This window comes from Sapajus apella, unplaced genomic scaffold (assembly GCF_009761245.1).
Source record: "Sapajus apella isolate SASKATOON/1434 unplaced genomic scaffold, GSC_monkey_1.0 scaffold189, whole genome shotgun sequence".
In the NCBI taxonomy this organism is placed as follows: domain Eukaryota; kingdom Metazoa; phylum Chordata; class Mammalia; order Primates; family Cebidae; genus Sapajus; species Sapajus apella.
The window spans coordinates 419,425-437,280 of record NW_022437129.1 but is presented as its reverse complement, the minus strand read 5'-3'; the positions used below and the strand labels follow the sequence as shown (position 1 = coordinate 437,280).

The 17,856-nt window shown below is 51.4% G+C and overlaps 1 protein-coding gene across 2 annotated transcripts in view; it reads left to right on the top strand.

The window, feature by feature from the left end:
* The first annotated feature begins 299 nt into the window (after positions 1–299).
* Positions 300–17,856, top strand: part of SLC47A1 (solute carrier family 47 member 1) — a 42,573-nt gene continuing 25,016 nt past the window's right edge. For both annotated transcript variants that reach the window (XM_032269217.1, XM_032269218.1), the window contains exons 1-6: positions 300–537; positions 8,526–8,627; positions 11,553–11,621; positions 13,061–13,209; positions 14,300–14,342; positions 16,719–16,763. In XM_032269217.1, coding sequence (XP_032125108.1) covers positions 397–537; positions 8,526–8,627; positions 11,553–11,621; positions 13,061–13,209; positions 14,300–14,342; positions 16,719–16,763 — 549 coding nt within the window. In that variant the 5' untranslated portion in view covers positions 300–396. The remainder of the gene's footprint in view (positions 538–8,525; positions 8,628–11,552; positions 11,622–13,060; positions 13,210–14,299; positions 14,343–16,718; positions 16,764–17,856) is intronic.

Here is a 17,856-nt window from a genome sequence, read left to right as displayed (position 1 = left end):
GCCTCTGGGTCCTTCCACGCCAAGGCATTCAGAACCTGAAACCCCCAGGAGAGGCGCAGAGCAGGGGTGAGCCCTGGCGTCCGAGACTTGGAGGACCCAGCCGCCGGAGCGCGTTCCGTTAGTTTCCAACAGAGCTTTTTCAAACTTTGCCTTCCAAATACAGGAGTTCCTTGGTCTTTGCAAGACCCGCAGGCGTCCGCAGTGTTGCAGAGAGAGCTGCAAGGGGCGAGCCCAAGGTAGCAGACTGCCGTCCTGGGGCGCACTCAGTCTGGCCCCAGGGCGCCAGGCGCGGGGCGGGCTCTGGGCGGTCGGCAGGGGCGGGGACTGCAGAACAGGCTGCGCTACGCGGTCCCCACAGCAGGCCTCCGCCCTCCCCGGCCGCAGCGCGCCTGGCACATGGAGGCTCCTGAGGAGCTCGCGCCCGTGCCCGCGCGCGGAGGCCCGGAGACCATCCTTGAGCTCCGCGAGGCTCGCCGCCTGCGGCTGTCCGACTTCCGAGAGGAGCTGCGGGCGCTCTTGGTCCTAGCGGGCCCAGCGGTGAGTAGGGTGGCCTCAGTGGGAGACCGGTCCCGGTGGGCTGGCGGCCTGGTGACTCCTGCCTCCGCGGGTGGCTTGGTGGGGTTTAGGGACAGAGTGAGCTGGCCGCGGGCGGGCACCGGGAAGCATCCTACCGGGAGCCAGTCGGGCACCCCCGCTCCTCCTCCTGCGTCCCGGCCGCCCTCCGCTCCGCACCGCACTACTGGGGGCCCCGCGCGGCACTGCGGGCACGGCTGGCACGCGCCCGGGCGCACGTTGGCTCGGAGAGGCCGGCGACTCCCGCCTCCTGCGCCTGGAGACACCGGGGAGCCGGGATATTTGCACCCAACGGGGCTCAGTCAGGTCCAGGCTGCAGTTGCACCCGCGGGTGCCTTCCCTGGGAGCTGATTCCAGCCAACGAAGAGCAATTTGCCTGAACCTCAAAAGATGAGGGAACTTGTTTCTTTGAAAAGTAGCGGTAAAAACTTCGGGAGCTCAGCGATCTAAATAATCCCGAGGCACGGAGGAGGGGGTGCGTGGTCTGTCGTGGACTTAGAGCTGCTAAACGATTTCTCCGGAATCCAGTCAACGTCTGCGGAGACCAGAGGCGTCCTGTTCCACCCGCTCCCGCCAATCATTATATGTGAGAGAAAACCAGGGTTTTAATGTGGTTCTTTGTGGGGCCGCGGTGTTCTTATCTGTGGGAGTCTTTTCTTTTTAATCATTAGGTTAGGGCTGTTTCTGCCTTGTCTTCTAAAAGTAATGTGGTTTTAAAAACCATAAAAATTTAATCCTATCCACGTTCCCCTGCCAGCTTCGGTGGTTTTGAAACCGAAGGGCAGGACAAGCAGCAGCCAATGCGCACGTAAGGCGTGAATAAGCTTTTGGCTTTGAGGCTGAGATTCTGCACATGTGTGGGCTGAGGCGCCGCTGCGCCCCCGGAGTGGGATCTGTGGTGTGTGGGATATTGTGACACTCGCTGTGGTGCGCAGGACAGCAAGAGAAATGCGGAGGTCAAAGCCATGGGATGAAGATCCATCAGCGATGCTTTCTCACAGACCGCAAAGAACTCGATGTGGGACGACGGGCGGTGGCTCAGCCTGTAATCCCAGCACTTTGGGAGGTGCAGGCGAGTGGATCACACGAGGCCAGGAGTTCAAGACCATCCTGGCCAACATGTTGAAACCCCATCTCTACTAAAAATACAAAAATCAGCTGAATATGGTGACAGGCGCCTGTAATCCCAGCTACTCCAGAGGCTGAGGCTTGAAAATCGCTTGTACCTGGGAGGTGGCGGTTGCAGTGAACTGAGATCATGCCACTGCACTCCAGCCTGGATGACGGAGGAAGACTTGGTCTCAAAACAAAACAACCTCATGATTTGGAATCTCAAGACCTGGGGCTGCATGCCCTGCTTTGACCTCCGAAGGTTAAGTCAGGAAGCAGCTGTGCGGATTGGAACAGCCTCTTAACCTCTTCTGGCCTCTGCATATTCATCTGTAAAATGGGGATGATAATCGTGTCTTGTCCCAGCACCCCCTCACAGAGCTGCTGTGAGAAGTGGCTTTCTAAGGCTCTTATTGCTTTATTATTATTATTATTTTTGAGACAGGGTCTTGCTCTGTCGGCCAGGCTGGAGTGCAGTAGTGCGATCACAGCTCACGGCAGCCTCAACTTTCCAAGTGGCAGAGACGACAGGCACACGCCATCATGCCTGGCTAAGTTTTGTATTTGGGGTTAGAGACTGGGTCTCTCTGTGCCGCCCAGGCTGATCTTGAATTCCTGGGCTCAAGCGATTCTCCTGCCTCTGCCTCCCAAGAGTTGGGATTATAAGCATGAGCCACCTTGCCCAGCCTGTTATTGCTTTAATAGTACAGCACTAATAACAACAGCAATAATAATAATAACAGGGCAGCTTTCTGAAACCCCTCCCAGTAGCCTGATCTCCTTGATGTGGGGGACCTCTCCAGGTCTCCAGGGATGACCACAAGACTGACCTGCCGGGGACCCCACCTTTTCTCTGTGCGTACATACATCTATATATGATTGTGTTGCTTACAAATGTCATGCCTATTCGCTGTAGAAAAAATATAGGAAACCAAGACCAACAAAAGAAAAAAAAACCTCTGAAATCTCACCACTGAGAGGTCATTTAGGAACTTTGCTTCCAGTCCTTTGTGTGTGTGTCTCTGCTTTTGAAAATGTGGAGAGCTTTGCCACCTCTTTAGTCTCTGATGAAGTGTATGTGGACTCCCCTGGGTCTGTCTCCCATCTCCAATCCCATCTGCTGTAAAGTTTTGTTTCCCAAGGGGCAGGGGATAAGGAGAGACCACCCCCTTCTGTTCCTATGCTCATTGTCCAATACTTTCTTCTCCAAGCCTCCAACATAACATAAGGAACATGCCTGTCTGGCTCTCCCTGCTGTAATTTTCTCTCTCATTCACCCTTTCCCTTCCAGATCTCTCAAGTTAACCCTGACCCTTGAGGTCTCCCACTGGGCTTTTAAAAGAGGCCTTTGTTGTTGCTGTTTGTTGTTTTTGAGATGGAGTCTCACTGTGTTGTCCAGGCTGCAGTGCAATGGCGCGATCTCGGCTCACTGCAACCTCCGCCTCCCGGGTTCAAGCAATTCTCCTGCCTCAGCCTCCTGAGTAGCTGGGATTACAGATACCCACCACCATGCCTGGCTAATTTTTGTAGTTTTAGTAGAGATGGGGTTTCACCATGTTGGTCAGGCTGGTTTCAAACTCCTGACCTTGTGATCCGCCTGCCTAGGGCTCCCAAAGTGCTGGAATTACAGGTGTGAGCCACCCTGCCCTACTCTAAATGAGGCATTTGTAAAGAGAATAACCCATAGCACAAAGGAAAGTGTGAGCTGAATGGTGCTTACTTCTCAAAAGCTCCACCCATTTTATCCTGGGGAAAGTTTGAGGAAGACTGGATTTGCAAGGGAGAGAGTGTGCAGACACCTGGCCTCAGGCACTCCAGCTGTGCCTCCTCTTTGTCAACAGCCTCTCATCACCTGGCTGGCAACAGTTCTGAAAAATAACCCCAAAGACGGACCCCCAGGCATTGCCCAGGATGTAACAGACGTGGGATAGTCTAGGCTCCAACTCAAATAAATGTTTCCACTTGTGTGGGAAGGAGCTGGCAGGCTTTCTATGGCTGTGGAGCAGAAATATCAGAGCAGGCAGGCAGGTTGAGGGAGTGAGGTGGGGGATCTGGAGAGACCCGCTTTACCCAGGACTCACAAAGGAGAAAGTGCAGGCTGACCTTTTGGTTTGTATCCTGCAGGCCATGGGGAAGATATTGATCAGGAAGTAGTTACTAACACCAGATTCAGCAGGAGAAGCCTGGCTGGAGACAGACAGGCCTAGGCCTAAGTGGGGGAAGACCTTCAGGGAAGGTGACTCCTCCCATTCAATGGTTGTGAGGAAGTGGTCAAAGATGGCAGGAGCTGGAAAGAGGAAAGCTGGGTGGGTCTGGCCCCCACCGCCTCTGCTCCCCATTTCCTCCTCTAATCCATCCTCACCAAGGCCTTAGGTTTTAGCTCCTTAAATACCTCTCAGAGGGATCCACTTCTTTATATCTCCGCTGTCATTCGCCACATGGAGCCACGAGTTCTTTTCAAATGGTCATCTGAGCTTGTGCCTCCTGCTCCGGACCCTTTCCTTGGTCCTGTAAGGCCCTCTATGGCCTGGCCCCAGCCAGCCCTCCAGCCTCGTCTCTGGTCCTCATCTCCTGGCCACATCCTCCACCCAGCCTCCTTTCAGTGCCTCCGCCTGGGAAGTCCTCCCTGGCAGACAAGTCTCTTGCCCCTGCCTACCTGACATTAACCTGCTCGTCATGCAGGTTTCAGCTCCACTTCATTTCCCCCAGGAACCTTCTCTGACTCCCCTGCCGCACCCCACAGCTCATCACGCACATGTCCTGAGCTATGTTATTTATTGCATTTTGAACGTCTTTCCCTACTCTACAGATGCTCCTTGGCTTATGATGGGGTTACATGCACCAAAAGGATGAGATCATGGATTGTGAAAGTCCTGACTTGCGTGGATGGCCGTGATGGGCTTGCCACCCCCATGCTGGCCAATTATCTTGAGTTCCATCATAAGAGTCATAGCTGCCTTCGTTTCCCCAGAAGCAGGAGACACAAGATGGCCGTTTTGTAGTCATGACAGGATGTATGAAAACACAAAACAAAATACCCAAAAAATACTGGCAACACATTCCACGGCAGAGTGTCACCTGCTTGCCCTCATGATGGCAGAGCTGATGGGGAGCTGTGGCCCACTGCCCTGACCAGTACTGCAAGTCTGAGACTAAACGTCATTAGCCCGGGAAAAGATCAATATTCCACATTCCAAGTATGGTTTCTACGGAACGTACATGGCTTTTGCACCATTGCGAAGTTGAAAAATCGTGTAGTCGGGACCGTCTGTACTGTGGGTCCCACGGGGCGGGAGTGGAGCAGTGGTGTCTAACTCACACCTGTCCCCCCAGTGCTTGGATGTACTTTGTGCTTCAAAGACAGTGGCCGTAAGTAACCATCTGAGTTGAGATTGAGAGTCACGTGGCTGGGCTCCTTGCGAAAACTCCTGGGCTGTGCTTCCTCACATGTAAAAGAAAGGTGGGGGGGGGCTACCCCAGGTGACCTCTCAGTTTCCTTCCGGTGAGTGAACTTTCAGCAGTCATGGGAGGGGGTAGGAGAAGCGGTCTGGAGGCGCCTTGCCCTGGAGAGAACCCTCTAAAGCTGCCAGGTGCTGAAGGTTTTTAATCTGGCTGCCAAGCTTGCTTATTGTTGTCTGGCCAAAATCTGAGCAGGGTCGCAGTGACAAGAAGTGATGGAAGCACAGTCAGTCTGGCAGGGTTTGGCAGGGTCTCACTGTGTCACCCAGGCTGGAATGCAGTGGTATGGACTGCTCACTGCAGCTTCAAACTCCTGAACTCAGGTGATCCTTCCTGCCTCAGCCTCCTGAGTGGCTGGGATCGCAGGTGCGTGCCACCACACATGCTATCTTTGGTATTTTTTTCTAGAGATGGGATCACTACAAAATGTTGCCTGGGCTGGTCTCGAACTCCGGGGCTCAGGCAGTCCTCCCGCCTCAGCCTTCCAAAGTCCTGCAATTGCAGGCGTGAGCCACTGGGCCCGGCCCACTCTGGCAATTTCTGTCATCCATTTGGCTCTGTCCAAGCCACTGCCAGTTCAGGCTGCTCTTCAGACAGCAGCTGCTGGGACAGCTAGTGGAACAGGTCTTTGTTCAGAATTGGTTCATTCCCTGGGCGCAGATATGCGTCTGCGACAGCACAGTCCCAGAGGGTCTGGAGCATGCTCAAAATGTGACCCAGGACCCCATGCACCTAGCCTGGGTGTGTGTGAGGGAGCGTGGGGACATGTTGAAATGAAGATTCCTCAGCCCCACCAAACTCCTGGGTCGTTTTTTGTTTTTTGTTTTTTTTGAGACAGAGTCTCTCTCGGTCACCCAGGCTGGAGTATAGTGGTGCAATCTCAGCTCATTGCAACTTCTGCCTTCAGGGTTCAAACGATTCTCCTGCCTCAGCCTCCCAAGTAGCTGGGATTGCAGCCACACACCACAGCACCCAGCTTATTTTTTGTGTTTTTGGTAGAGACGGGGCTTTGCCATGTTGGCCAGGCTGGTCTTGAACTTTTGACCTCAGGTGATCCACCTGCCTCGGCCTCCCAAAGTGCTGGGATTATAGGTGTGAGCCACTGAGCTCGGCCTAGCCTCCTGGGTCTTGCGATGGGCCAGGGCACAGGCTCCCAGGTGACCCTTGTGTACATGATTCACAGTCTGTGGCCAAGTATTTACCCAAAGGGCTTGAAACCAGGACCTGAGAAGAGGTTAGCAAATCCGGACTCAAGCCGAGATCCCAGGCACGGACATTCAGGATGGACTGCCTGACTCAGGCAGTCAGAGCACAAGGTTGTTGCTGTAACCCCGGCAGAGCCGCAGCAGCTCTCAAAAAAACGTTTTTGCTGGCATTGACATTGAAGGTTCATCTCACCTGGATTAGTTTAGCTCAGCTCGACTTCCTGGCCTTTTGTATCCGAGACATCCAATGATTCTCACCTTTGGACCGGCCCCCACCCAAGTGAGAAAGATGTTCAGGGTGATGCAATTTGTGATGGCAAAATCTGGGAGGGACTCCAAAGGCTGGGCAGTAGGGGTGACTGAGGACATTTCCATACGAAGCCATGAGAAACAGCTCACAGGTGGCCCGCAGGGAGGCAGGGAACCATGGAGTAGAAACGCGATGTTCCACGGGGAAGGAGAAGACAGATTCTGTGAACACAACCGCTTGTGACAGATGATGTGCAAAGGCTTAAAGCGCAGTAAGCTGGAAAGATTTGGAAGTGATGCGGAGTTCACACGTAGAAAGGACCCTGTGGCCTTTAAAGGTACATGAATTCACAATTGAAACAGACACCAAGCTCCACCTAATGAAACCACAGGGGACATCTGTAAGGGTGGTGACAACGCCTAAATCATGTGTCACCGTTGCTGGTACAGGCCTACGGGACGTCCACTGGCTCTAGCTTTAGAGTCTACAGCATCTGGTTCTTCATGTCAGCCTTTTTGATTGGCACCTCCACCCCACCCCTTTTTGATTCCCATCTTCAGTCTTATTTTGGATTACCCACGCAGGGCCTTACAAAAGTGCTCCACCTGCTCAGTAGCTGGGCGACTGTTGGAGATGACATTCACACCTGGCTTCTGTGGTAGGGAGGTGTCTGGGTCACGTAGACAACGTTAAAAGAAAGATACATCCGCTACCACACACACACACACAGTTAAAAACAGGCTTTGCATGCTTTGAAGGTCTGGGCCCATCACAGGAGTTGAAAATGGTCTCTCCCTAGGTGTGGATTCTGGGGAGGAAAAGAGGGAGGTGATGGGAACCATCATGGCTCAGGGGCCTGAATTTGGAGGTGGTTGCAGAGCTGGCAGATGGGCTGTGTGTGAGCCTGGTGGAGGTCAGCTCTAGAAGCTAAGTCACTGGAGCCCTAGGAAGAGGGACTTTTCTGTGGGCTCAGCACAGGGGAGTCTGTACTGCTTGAGGGCGGTGAGAGGCGGCCTTGCAGCTGGACCAGCAGCAAGCATCGCCAACTCTGGGGCATCAGCTTCAGTGAGGGCCCCATGGGGTAGACATAGGCAGCAGTGGCAGCAGCAAGTCCTAAGGCACCCATCCTCTCCTCCTAGGGAGCAGGGGTCATGTGAACCCCCCCTTTTGGGCCACGTAGCCTGCCAGGGGAGAGGGGCTTCCCCAAGAGAGATACTGGACTGCCTGGGTCTGGTGGGTGGGGGGCAGGTGATTAAAATCTGGTGATTTTAAGTTAACCTCCAGAAATAAGCTCGTTATCCAATGGTGCACTGAAAGCGCTGTGGAGCAATTCATAGAATTGCCTGCTGGAATTTCGAGGAAGAAATGGCTCAATATTCCAGAAATTGCCTTCACATCTGAGGCTTCCTAGAATGCGAAGTGCTCAGTGGGCCTCTTCTGTTTCCCCCTGAGAATCCCGATTCCACCGGCACTCCAGGTGGACGATCTCATCGCTATCTTCAGCTCCTCGTCTGCGGACTTCCTGGCTGGAGTGGGCTCTTGCTGTTGGATCCCGTATTCTCTCCAGTCCACACTAGGAATCTTGGATAACAAGGGAGTTATCCCAGAAGGCAGCCTCTGCAGATTTCAGAGGAAACTTAATGTGCTCTGTAGCTTGAGAAACTGAAGTGAAAAACCGAAAAGGCTGGGAGGTTCTCAAAAAAGTGGTTCTGACCCCGTGGTTGCAAATAAATTGTTTTGAGATCTCAAGAGGCCCCCACCCCCAGCCCCAGAAATTGTACATTTGCCTATGAAAGGCGGCAGAGGCTCACTGAAGCTGGGTTTCTTTACTTCTGACTGGTGTCGTTGGGTTGGGGTCACCCCTGGGCCCCCAGGCTTTCCTGCGATGGTGGGCACTCACCTCCCTTCCCATTCCCCTCTCTTCCCAGTTCTTGGTTCAGCTGATGGTGTTCCTGATCAGCTTCATAAGCTCCGTGTTCTGCGGCCACCTGGGCAAGCTGGAGCTGGACGCGGTCACGCTGGCGATCGCGGTACGTGGTGGCTTTCTGGCAGGTTTACCAATGCTGCCTGTGTTTGTCTCCTGCTGCTGCTGTAACCAATCACCAAAAGGTCGTGGCTGAAACCTTCACAGACTTATTCTCTTACAGTGCTGGAGGGCAGAAGTCTGGAGTGGGTTTCATGGGCTAAAATCAAGGTGCTGCAGCCTTAATTCCCCTTTGCCATATAACCTCACAGATTCCTAGCTTCTGGGGATTAGGATGGGAACATCTTAGGGGGCATTATTCTGTCTACCACATCCTCTCATTTCTGTTTTTTATTTTACTTTATTTTTTTTTTTGAGATGAAGTCTCGCTCTGTCGCCAGGCTGGAGTGCAGTGGCGTGATCTCGGCTCACTGCAACCTCTGTCTCCTGGTTCAAACGATTCTCTTGCGTCAGCCTCCCAAGTAGCTGGGGTTACAGGTGTGTACCACCACACTTGGCTAATTTTTGTATTTTTAGTAGAATCGGGGTTTCACCATGTCGCCCAGGCTGGTCTCAAATGCCTGAGTTCAAACAATCCACCTGCCTTGGCCTCCCAAAGTGCTAGGATTACAGGCGTGAGCCACCGTGCCCAGCCATCATCTTACTTGTGATTCATGGTGCTCTGATTCCCACTCTTGGTCCCACAGTTCGGGGAAGGGAACAGTAAAAGGGGAGTTCAAGTCTGACTTCCTCAGGAGGAAGTGACTCCCCCCATGCTCCCCACTCAGTTGTCTGTCTTACTGAGAGTCCTAACCTAGAAATGGGTCTGGAAGGCGAAAGTCCATATCTTTGTGTCCAAATTTAAAATTGAGAGGAACTCCAAATCCTCTCCGTATTGTAGATGCAAACCCCCCAAACCAGAGACATATCATCCATCTCAGCCAGGAGTTGTCAACTGGCCATGCGAGGCCGAAGGGTTTGGTTTGTCTAGTTTGGGTGTTTCTACAAAAGTGTATTCAATGGCTCTTTGATGGATGCATTTCCCCTTTGCTCCAGCCCTGATGGAGACACACTTTCACTTATCTGCCTGGTCTCACCAGGCATTACATTTGCTACCTGTGAACTATGCAAGACTGCTGGGAATTAGTCACCAAATGTATGTGGAACTAGCTATGAGTACATATGGCTTATTTTATTTTGGCCTTAGGGGACAACATGGACAACCCCAGGCTTAATTATCCATTGTTGTTTTTACAAGGCAGAGTCTTGCTCTGTCGCCCAGGCTAGAGCACAGTGGCATGATCTCAGCTCACTGCAACCTCCGCCTCTTGGGTTCAAGCAATTCTCCCTGCCTCAGCCTCCTGAGTAGCTGGGATTACAGGCGACTGTCACCTCGCCTGGCTAATTTTTGTGTCTATATATATATGGTTTCACCTTGTCGGCCCAGGCTGTTCTAGAACTCCTGACCTCAAGTGATCTTTGGAAGACCTCGGCCTTCCAAAGTGCTGGGATTACAAGGGTGAGCCACCGCCCCCAGCACCCCATTTTGTTTTTAAGTATTGTATTTGCAATAGAAGGGAAGACAGAAACGCACTTAGCAAGGCTTAGCAGGTTCTCTTTGGCCAAGGAATTACAGGATGTGGCCAAAGGCTTATCAAAGTCAGGGCTTCCAGACTGGGTGCAGTTTGGGCTGTTGCCCACGGGTTCCCTGCTGTAGAATCAGGTGGAGGCACCAGGTTCCAGAAGGGGTATGCGTCAGACATCCTGTGATACCACTCCCTGGTTTGGGGGCACTGCCCTGGGCTCCCCGAAGCTTTAGGGTTTGCTGCTGACCCTTGGTGAAGGTGAGCACATCTGGAAAGGCTCTGGCACTAACCTGGACTTCAGACTGCCTCTGCGCTCCCAGTGCCCTCCAGGGTAAGGACGCGGGCCATGCTAGGTCTCCAGGAGGTGGACTCTTCTGTGCTGCTGTGTCATTGCATTCCAGTAAGCAGTGTCCCTGAGCCCCGAAATTGGAGAGCAAAATGACTTTTAAAAGAGAAAGTCTGGGCAATCACCTCTGGCCTAGACTTTTCTTCCCCTTCTAAGCTTGTGCGTGTCCTTTAACCTAGCCAAATCTTATAGCCATAATAGGTTTGTCGCCTTGCTCATGGCAAGTCAATACGCCAAGATGCCAGGTTGCAACAGTGAAAGAGGTTTAATTGTAAGGCCACTGAATGAGGAAACCTCAAATCTGTCTCCCTCGAAGAGTTTAGGGCTAGCGTTTTTAAGGGTTTTCGAATGGGCTGAAGTGTGATTGTCGATTGGTTGAAGAGTGCAGTGTGAAGTCATGCGACAGGGATGTGAAGAAACTGTTCTCATGCTGATTCAGTTCCTTTATGGGGGTCTTGACACTGGTTGGTGTACAGTGGTGTAATCTCGGTTCACTGTAACCTCTGCTTCTCGGGTTCAAGTGATCCTCCTACCTCAGCCTCAAAAATAGCTGGGACTACAGGAGCATGCCACCATGCCTGCTAGTTTTTGTACTTTTTGTAGAGATGAGATTTCATCATGCTGCCTAGGCTGGTCTTGAACTCCTGGGCTCAAGCGATCCTTCCACCTTGGCCTCCCAAAGTGCTGGGATTACAGGCATGAACCACCGCCCTGGGTCAACAATTCTTAAACAATAGCCTTGTGACTGTGACACCAGAAATCCCATCTGTAGGAACAACGGGGATGTACATGGTCAGTGTCTGGTGCCACGTGACTTTCGGTTATAAGGAAGTGGGTCAAAGTGCAGCCTGATGAATACTCTAGTTCTGTCCAGAATTTTTGTTAAACCTGTGAGAATGGCTTCAGTCTGACTGGGGGCTCAGGCAGCTGACAGAGTTGATAAAATTGCCTTGTGAATGCTGAAGGAGGAGCTTTGCAGGCTCTGATCAACACACGCAGGGATTTAATCTTCCTTTCTTCCTTTAACTCTGCAGGTACTCATCTCTGGGTTTGTTTACAGGTTATCAATGTCACTGGTGTCTCGGTGGGCTTTGGCTTATCTTCTGCTTGTGACACCCTCATCTCCCAGGTAAATGGAAGTGGCCACACGCTCACAGTGACCTCAGACACCTTTTCTCCAGTGTAGATGGCAGAGCCCCACTGGCAACAAGAGCCCAGCGGCAGCACCTGCGGTGTCTGTCTGCCAGCGACTCCGCTTCTCCTGGCCTGCTTTATTTGAAATGTCACTGGATTTCTTTCAGCCTTGTAAACTAGTGTTTGTCTGCACGACTGTCTTACACTGTATGTTGAACAAATAGGGGGCATTTTGTGAAATTCCCCTCTATCGCTCCCCACGTGTTTGGTTTGAATTTGGTATAGTTCTGTGGTTCTCTAAATTGAGCGTGCATCAGAGTCGCTTGGAGGACTTCTTAAAACCCAACTTTCCTGTCCCCACCCAGTGGCAGGCTGGTAAATGTTCAGCAACCAAGTCTTGGGGGAAAGGGGGAAGGGAGAAACACGTGACTGGCAGTGTTTGCCAATTTCAGGTGTGTAAGTATTTCCTCTGGTTAATTTCAACCCACCAGAGATGTCACTGAACATGGAGCTGGGGGAGATGTGCACAACTTGAAAAGATGTGCAAAATTTGGCTGTTTTGTTTGGAGACAGAGTCTTGCTTTGTCATCCAGGCTAGGCTGCAGTGGCACACCCACAGCTCACTGCAGCCTCGAACTCCTGAGCTCTAGCCATCCTCTTGCCTCAGCCTCTCAAGTAGCTGGGACTACAGGCATGCACCACTACACCCAACCAATTTTTTATTGAGATGGCGTTTTACCATGTTGCATAGTCTGGTCTTGAACTCCTGGCCTCAAGTGATCTGCTCGCCTCAGCCTCCCAAAGTGCTGGGATTACAGGCCTGAGCCACCTTGCCTGGCCAACCTGCTGCTTCTTTCTTTTCTTTTCTTTTTCTCTTTTTCTTTTTCTTATTTTATTTATTTATTTATTTTTGAGTCTTGCTGGAGTGCAGTGGCAGGATCTCGGTTCACTGCAACCTGACTCCTGGGTACAAGCGATTCCCCTGCCTCAGCCTCCTGAGTAGCCGCAGTTACAGGTGCTCGCCACCACGCCCGGCTAATTTTTTTTTTCCAGACAAGAGTCTCACTCTGTCACCAGACACCAGGCTGGAGTGCAGTGGCGACCTTGGCTCACTGCAACGTCTGCCTCCTGGGTTCAAGCAATCCTCCTGCCTCAGCCTCCCGAGTAGCTGGGACTACAGGCGTGCACCACCACGCCCAGCTAATTTTTTTGTATTTTTAGTAGAGACCAGGTTTCACCATATTGTCCAGGATGGGCTCCATCTCCTGGCCTCATGATCTGCCAGCCTCGGCCTCCCAGAGTGCTGGGATTTCAGGCATGAGCCACTGTGCTCAACCCAACCTGCTTCTTTATGAGGCATGACTGAAGGCTTCTGGGGGATGGCTGGGTGCTGGGTCCGTGCTAATGGGCTCATTTTGGCTGTGCTCACCCCAGACGTACGGGAGTCAGAACCTGAAGCACGTGGGCGTGATCCTGCAGCGAAGCGCGCTCATCCTGCTCCTCTGCTGCTTCCCCTGCTGGGCGCTCTTTCTCAACACCCAACACATCCTGCTGCTCTTCAGGCAGGACCCAGGTGTGTCCAGGTAAGATGGGACCTGTTGTGGCGGGACTGGGTGTCCATCCCACAGAAAGTTCATCCCGTCTGGGTGCAGCCAAGGCCAGGGGCAAGGCTGCACACCAGAGTGGTGCTAATCTCTCCTTGGATGACGTCTTCTAGGTCTCAGTACTTTTCACATCTGGCACCCGAGATGTACCCACTCCCCTCCTGGGTGACCTGCATGGCTGTGAGTTTTGAATGAAAATAGATTTGCAAGCACCCTCCATGTGGATGGTAGTTTGTGGCGTTTGCTCAAAGTTTAGTATATCTTGACCCTGGTTGATATTAAAATCAGCTGAGTGCTTTCAAACCCACCTGTACCCTGGTCCCCACCTCCCAGGATTCTTTTTTTTTTTTTTTTTTTTTTTTAATGGAGTCTCACTCTGTTTCCTAGGCTGAAGTGCAGTGGTGTGATCTCTGCTCACTGCAACCTCTGCCTCCCGGGTTCAAGCAATTCTCCTGCCTTAGCTTCCCGTGTGGCTGGGGCTACAGGCGCCGGCCACCATGCCCAGCTAATTTTTGTATTTTTAGTAGAGACGGGGTTTCACCATATTGGCCAGGCTGGTCCCGAACTCCTGATCTTGTGATCCATCCACCTTGGCCTCCCAAAGTGCTTGGATTACAGGTGTGAGCCACGTGCCTGGCCGGGTAAGAGCTTTCAAAGCTCTTATCTAGATCAGTGGCTCTGAACCGAGGAGACATTTGGCAATGTCTGTAGACATTTCTGGTTATCACAGCTGGCAGTAGGGAGTACTCCTGGTAGAACCCAGGAGGCTGTGGGACATCTTGCTGTGCTCGGGACAGTACCCCACAACAGGTGGAAAATTACCTGGCAATGGTGCTGAAATTGAAAAACCCTTCCTAAACATAAAGACACAAAAGAACCAAGAAAGGTTATCTGGGTTTTAAGATGACAAGCTTTATATGTAAATTTTCACATTTACTCCAGCAATGTAAGCCCTTTAATTTTGAAAGAGCCAAGAATGCAAACGGCAGTTCTAGTTATTTTCTTCTGCCTACTTTTCCCTTGAAACCAAGGCCTCCGTCACAATTTTTGTTTTCTTTTCGTTACTTAGGCTTACTCAGACCTATGTCACGATCTTCATTCCAGCTCTTCCTGTAAGTGCTCAAGGGCTAAGAGGTTCCCTTCTTGGGGTCTGTGGGTGCAAGGCAGCCGCCGTGTCTGTGAGTCCAATGTATTGGCTCAGTCTTAGATGATTCTCTTCTGTGGCGTTGGTGCCTTCGAGGAAGCCTGTTTTTGTTTATGCCTGTTAAAGGCAAAACAGATGTTCATCTCGAAGAACACCAAGATCGAGGCTACTCCAGGAGGCCTGGAGTAGAGCTGGAGAGACTTCCAGAATCATCCATGGAGAAAAATGCAAACTGAGCAAAGTTTCACCCATTTCACAACCCCTGAGGGTGTCACTTAGAACCTTTAGACTTTTTCTGGTCTGCTGAGTTTGACCACACAGAACCATAAGCATGGGTTAATGTTTGACACAGCAGTGTATGGTCAATGAACAATGATAGCTAAGTGTTTTTTCCTTTTCTTTTCTTTCTTTCTTTTTTTTTTCTGAGACAGAGTTTCGCTCTTGTTACCCAGGCTGGAGTGCAATGGCGCGATCTTGGCTCACCGCAACCTCCGCCTCCTGGGTTCAGGCAATTCACCTGCCTCAGCCTCCTGAGTAGCTGGAACTACAGATGTGTGCCACCACACCCAGCTAATTGTTTTTGTATTTTTAGTAGAGACGGGGTTTCACCATGTTGGCCAGGATGGTCTTGATCTCTTGAACTCATGATCTGCCTGCCTTGGCCTCCCGAAGTCTGGGATTACAGGTGTAAGCCACCACGCCTGGCCTTTTATTTTTTATTTTTTTGGTGTTTTTAAGACAGGATCTCATTGTGTCACCCAGGATGAAGTGTAGTGGCATCATCATAGCCCATTGCAGCCTTGACCTCCTGGGCTGAAGCATCATCCTGCCTCAGCCTCCTGAGTAGCTGAAACTACAGGCATATGCCACCACACTTGGCTAATTTTTTAGTTTTTGTAGAGACAAAGTCTTGCTATTTTTTTTCTCAGCCATGTAAGGTTATATATATATATATATATATTTTTTTTTTTTTAAGATAGGATGTCACTTGTCACCCAGGCTGAAGTGCAGTGGCACAATCTTCACTCACTACAACCTCTGCCTCCTGGGCTCAAGTGATCCTCCCACCTCAGCCTCCTCATTAGCTGGTAGTACAGGTGCACACCACCATGCCCAACTAATTTTTGCATTTTTTGGTAGAGACAGCATTTTACTATGTTTCCCAGGCTGGTCTCTAACTCCTGGGCTCAAGGAATCCGTCTGCCTTGGCCTTCTGAAGTGTTGGGTTGCAGGTGTGAGCCACCACGCCTGACCTAAGAGCTAAGTGTTTGTCATTTAGTTGGAGACTGTAGATGCATGAGTCTTTGGGGGCTTCCATCATATAATACCACACACTAGGGGGCTTAAACAACAGAACTTTATTTTCTTCCTTTTTTTTTTTTTTTGAGACAGAGTCTCGCTCTGTCTCCCAGGCTGGAATGCAGTGGTGTGATCTCAGCTCACTACAACCTCCGCCTCCTGGGTTCAAATGATTCTCCTGCCTCAGTCTCCTGAGTAGCTGGGACCACGGGTGGCGCCACCACACCCAGCTAATTTTTGTATTTTTATTAGAGAAGGGGTTTCACTATGTAGGCCAGAGGGTCTCGATCTCTTGACCAGGTGATCTGCCCACCTCGGCCTCCCAAAGTGCTGGGATTACAGGCGTGAGCCACCGTGCCCAGACAGAACTTTATTTTCTTACAGTTCCGGAAGCTGGAAGTCCAAGGTCAAGGTGCGGCAGGATTGGTGTCCTCTGTGGCCTGTCTCCTTGGCTGCAGTGGCCCCGCTCTGCAGGCTGTCCCCCATGCATTCATCCCCCAGTCCTATTGGATTAGGGCCCCACCCTAAAACCTCATTTTAATTTAATCTCCCTTTGAAGACCTCCAAATAGTCACATTGGAGACTCTAGGGCTTCAATGTATGGATCTAGGGACACCAATTGCCCTCAGAATTGGCATTGTGCTCACTCATTTATCCTGAAACCGTGTCAATGTGACAGTCTTTCATGATTCCACCACATAAGACCAGACTATATGGAGGTGCCCACCTGGAGTCTGCCCAGGGGCCCCTTTCCATGCCAGTGTCCCCAGAAGAGTCCTGGACATGCAACCAGGGAAGCTGCATCCCCTTTTGCCAGATGGAGGGACTACGCTTGGGGCATATTCACCCATAAAGGAGAATTGGGTAGCCCCTGGGCCATAACCCCCTGGCCTCAGCCCCATCCTGAAATGCCAGTCTCTGTGGCTCCGTGCGGGAGCAGAGGGCAGCCAAGGCATGGCTGTGGCTCCCAGCTCCCTGCCATGTGACCTCACTGCTGTGTGGCAAGGCCGAAACACTAACATTCGTCTCTCTCATTCTCTTGTAGGCAACCTTTCTTTATTTGTTACAAGTTAAATATTTGCTCAACCAGGTAATGCTGAGTGTTCTCTTCCTTTGGGAGGTTCATGGGAGTTTGTACCTTTCTGGGAATGGGGGCCCTGAAGATACTCCGGGACCAGGGACTCCAGGGTGGAGAGAGCTCACGGCTGGGAGCCACTGAAAGGTATTTTCTCAGTGTTGTGCACACAGGACTTGGATGTCGAGAGATTTGTTAAGTGATATCAAGGAAAGAACATGTTATATTTGGCTCTGGAAAACTTGTATCCAATGCCCACTTGGAAATATTGTCATTGGCAGGGCGGGATCAGAGCTGCAGTGTTCTTTGGCTCTGCATTTAACCAGTGTCCTGGAAAGAAGGGTGCATGCCTGTTTGCTCCCGGGACAGAGCACAGGCTGGGGACGCCTCGTCCGGTAGTGAGGGAACCTGCCTGTCTACTCTGTTCTGTCTGAATGGCCCCACTTTTCTCAGCAAGGACCTGACAGCTCAAACTCCAATGATACCTAACGTCAGCCACAACTCTTCCTATGTGACTAAACAGTTGTGGCCAAGGGCCCCAGCGTGTTGCCCTGGCTTGGTAGCAGTAGACTGATGAAGCCAATATATGTGGGACTCTCCACATTCTTCCAGATAAGTCCAGATAAACAGGGGTACCTGGCAATAGATCCCAGCCACACTGTTAGGTTCCCCAGGCACATGAAACAGAGGCCGGTGGGGAGGAGGAAGGGAGGAAGTTTCCCACCATTGCAGTGTTCTTAAAGTTAAGATATTACCCTAGTAAAAAAAAGTTTTTAGGCTGGGCGCGGTGGCTCACGCCTATAATCCCAGCACTTTGGGAGGCTGAGGCGGGCAGATCACGAAGTCAGGAGATCGATAACATCTTGGCCAACATGATGAAACACCGTCTTTACTAAAAATACAAAAATTAGCTGGGCGTGGTGGTGTGTGCCTGTAGTCTCAGCTACTCGGGGGAGGCTGAGGCAGGAGAATCACTTGAACCCAGGAGGTGAGGTTGCATTGAGCGAGATTGTACCACTGCACTCCAGCCTGGTGGCAGAGTGAGACTCCGTCTCAAAAAAAAATAATGTTTTTAAAGTAGATATGGGGTCTTGCTATGTTGTCCACG